Below are 1,632 nucleotides of genomic sequence, written 5' to 3'. Positions count from 1 at the left end.
GACCGTGGTGGTTCACTGCATTCTCTTTGGTACCACCTGGATAGTCCAAGACCCCACGTCCCCTAATAAGTGTATGAATTTAGACCAATACTTCACCTCTCTGTGCCTAAATTCTCCTTCTCCTTAGGAGAGAGGTCCTACTGTTGCTTGCCTCATGGATTATGAAGAATGGAGAAATGACCATGTGAAGTGCCTTCATAACACTTTATACGTTATTAGCGCTCTTTACAAGTTATACATTCAACACTTGGACTCTTCTTAGTTAAAAAAAATAAGTAAATATCTGTCAAAGGGAACTAGTAGTAAATAGAGACTATTGGATTTCCATCGGCATGATACCTCTAGCCCCTGTCTCTTCACGTGCAGGACCCTGTGGCTCAGAAGGCTGGGGACTGATGGGATGGCTGCTAGTGATGTGGCAATAGGAATCATCTTCTTATCACAGACTATGGTTGGAATTTTGGGGAACTTTCATCTTCTTTACCATTTTCTCTTCCTTTACTTCACTGGGTGCAAGTTAAGGTCCACAGATTTGATTCTAAAGCACCTCAGTGTAGCCAATTTCTTAACACTCCTCTGTAAAGGAGTGACCCAGACAATGGCAGCTTTTGGGTTGAAAGATTTCCTCAGTGATTTTGGATGCAAACTTCTTTTCTATCTTCACAGAGTGGGCAGGGGAGTGTCCATCGGCAGCACCTGCCTGTTGAGTGTTTTCCAGGCCATCACAATCAGTCCCAGTAACTCTAGGTTGGCAGAGCTTAAAGTAAAAGCTCCCAAGTACATTGAGTCCTCCATATACCTAAGCTGGATCCTGTACATGCTTACAAATGTTACTTTTCCTCTGTATGTGACTGGTAAATGGAGCAATAAAAACTTCACAAGCCAAAAAGATTTTGGATACTGTTCTTCCATTTCTCATGGCAAAACCAGAGACATTCTGTATGCAGCACTGCTGTTATTTCCCGATGTTTTATGTTTGGGGCTCATGCTCTGGGCCTCCAGCTTTATGGTTTTCATCCTGTTCAGGCACAAGAAGTGGGTTCAACACATTCACAGGACCAACATCTCCCCCAGGTCCTCCCCTGAGTCTAGAGCGACCAAAAACATCCTTTTGCTGGTGAGCACCTTTGTCTACTTTTATATCCTCTCCTGCATGTTTCAGGTTTGTTTGTCTGTTATTAATAATCCCAACTTGTTCCTGGTGAATAGTGCTGCTCTATTTGCTGGGTGTTTTCCAGCTGTCAGCCCCTTTCTGCTCCAGAGGTGTGACTTCAGTGCCTCCAGGCTCTGCTTTGCCTGGGTAAGGAACAGAAAAACCCCTGATTTTATAAGAAAAATATAAATTGAAAGCTTTTGCATATTGTACAGTTCTTTATTCACTCATCCCCACATAATTGTAATTGTAATTATGAACAGTCATTTCACAAGAAAGTAGTGGTATATACACACATACATTTGTATATTATAAATAAGCGCATGTGTATATATGTATATGTATATGTGCATGTACATGGTGTATTATTTAGAATATGTTTATTATTCATCAAGCAAAAATACTGGAAAATTGGACATCAAAATGTAAATTTCAGAATAAAAAATAATAGTAATTTCAACAATGACAAACTGCTTTAA

General features: G+C 40.4%; 1 protein-coding gene across 1 annotated transcript; it reads left to right on the top strand.

The window, feature by feature from the left end:
- Window positions 1–397: 397 nt before the first annotated feature.
- Window positions 398–1,342, top strand: LOC134372941 (vomeronasal type-1 receptor 4-like). Its single transcript, XM_063090284.1, has one exon. It carries the CDS (start codon window positions 401–403, stop codon window positions 1,340–1,342), a length of 942 nt encoding a protein of 313 aa, XP_062946354.1. The 5' UTR covers window positions 398–400.
- Window positions 1,343–1,632: the final 290 nt, after the last annotated feature.

The sequence above is a fragment of the Cynocephalus volans genome, chromosome 3 (genome assembly GCF_027409185.1).
Source record: "Cynocephalus volans isolate mCynVol1 chromosome 3, mCynVol1.pri, whole genome shotgun sequence".
Classification (NCBI taxonomy): domain Eukaryota; kingdom Metazoa; phylum Chordata; class Mammalia; order Dermoptera; family Cynocephalidae; genus Cynocephalus; species Cynocephalus volans.
This window is presented reverse-complemented; position numbering and strand designations above follow the sequence as displayed.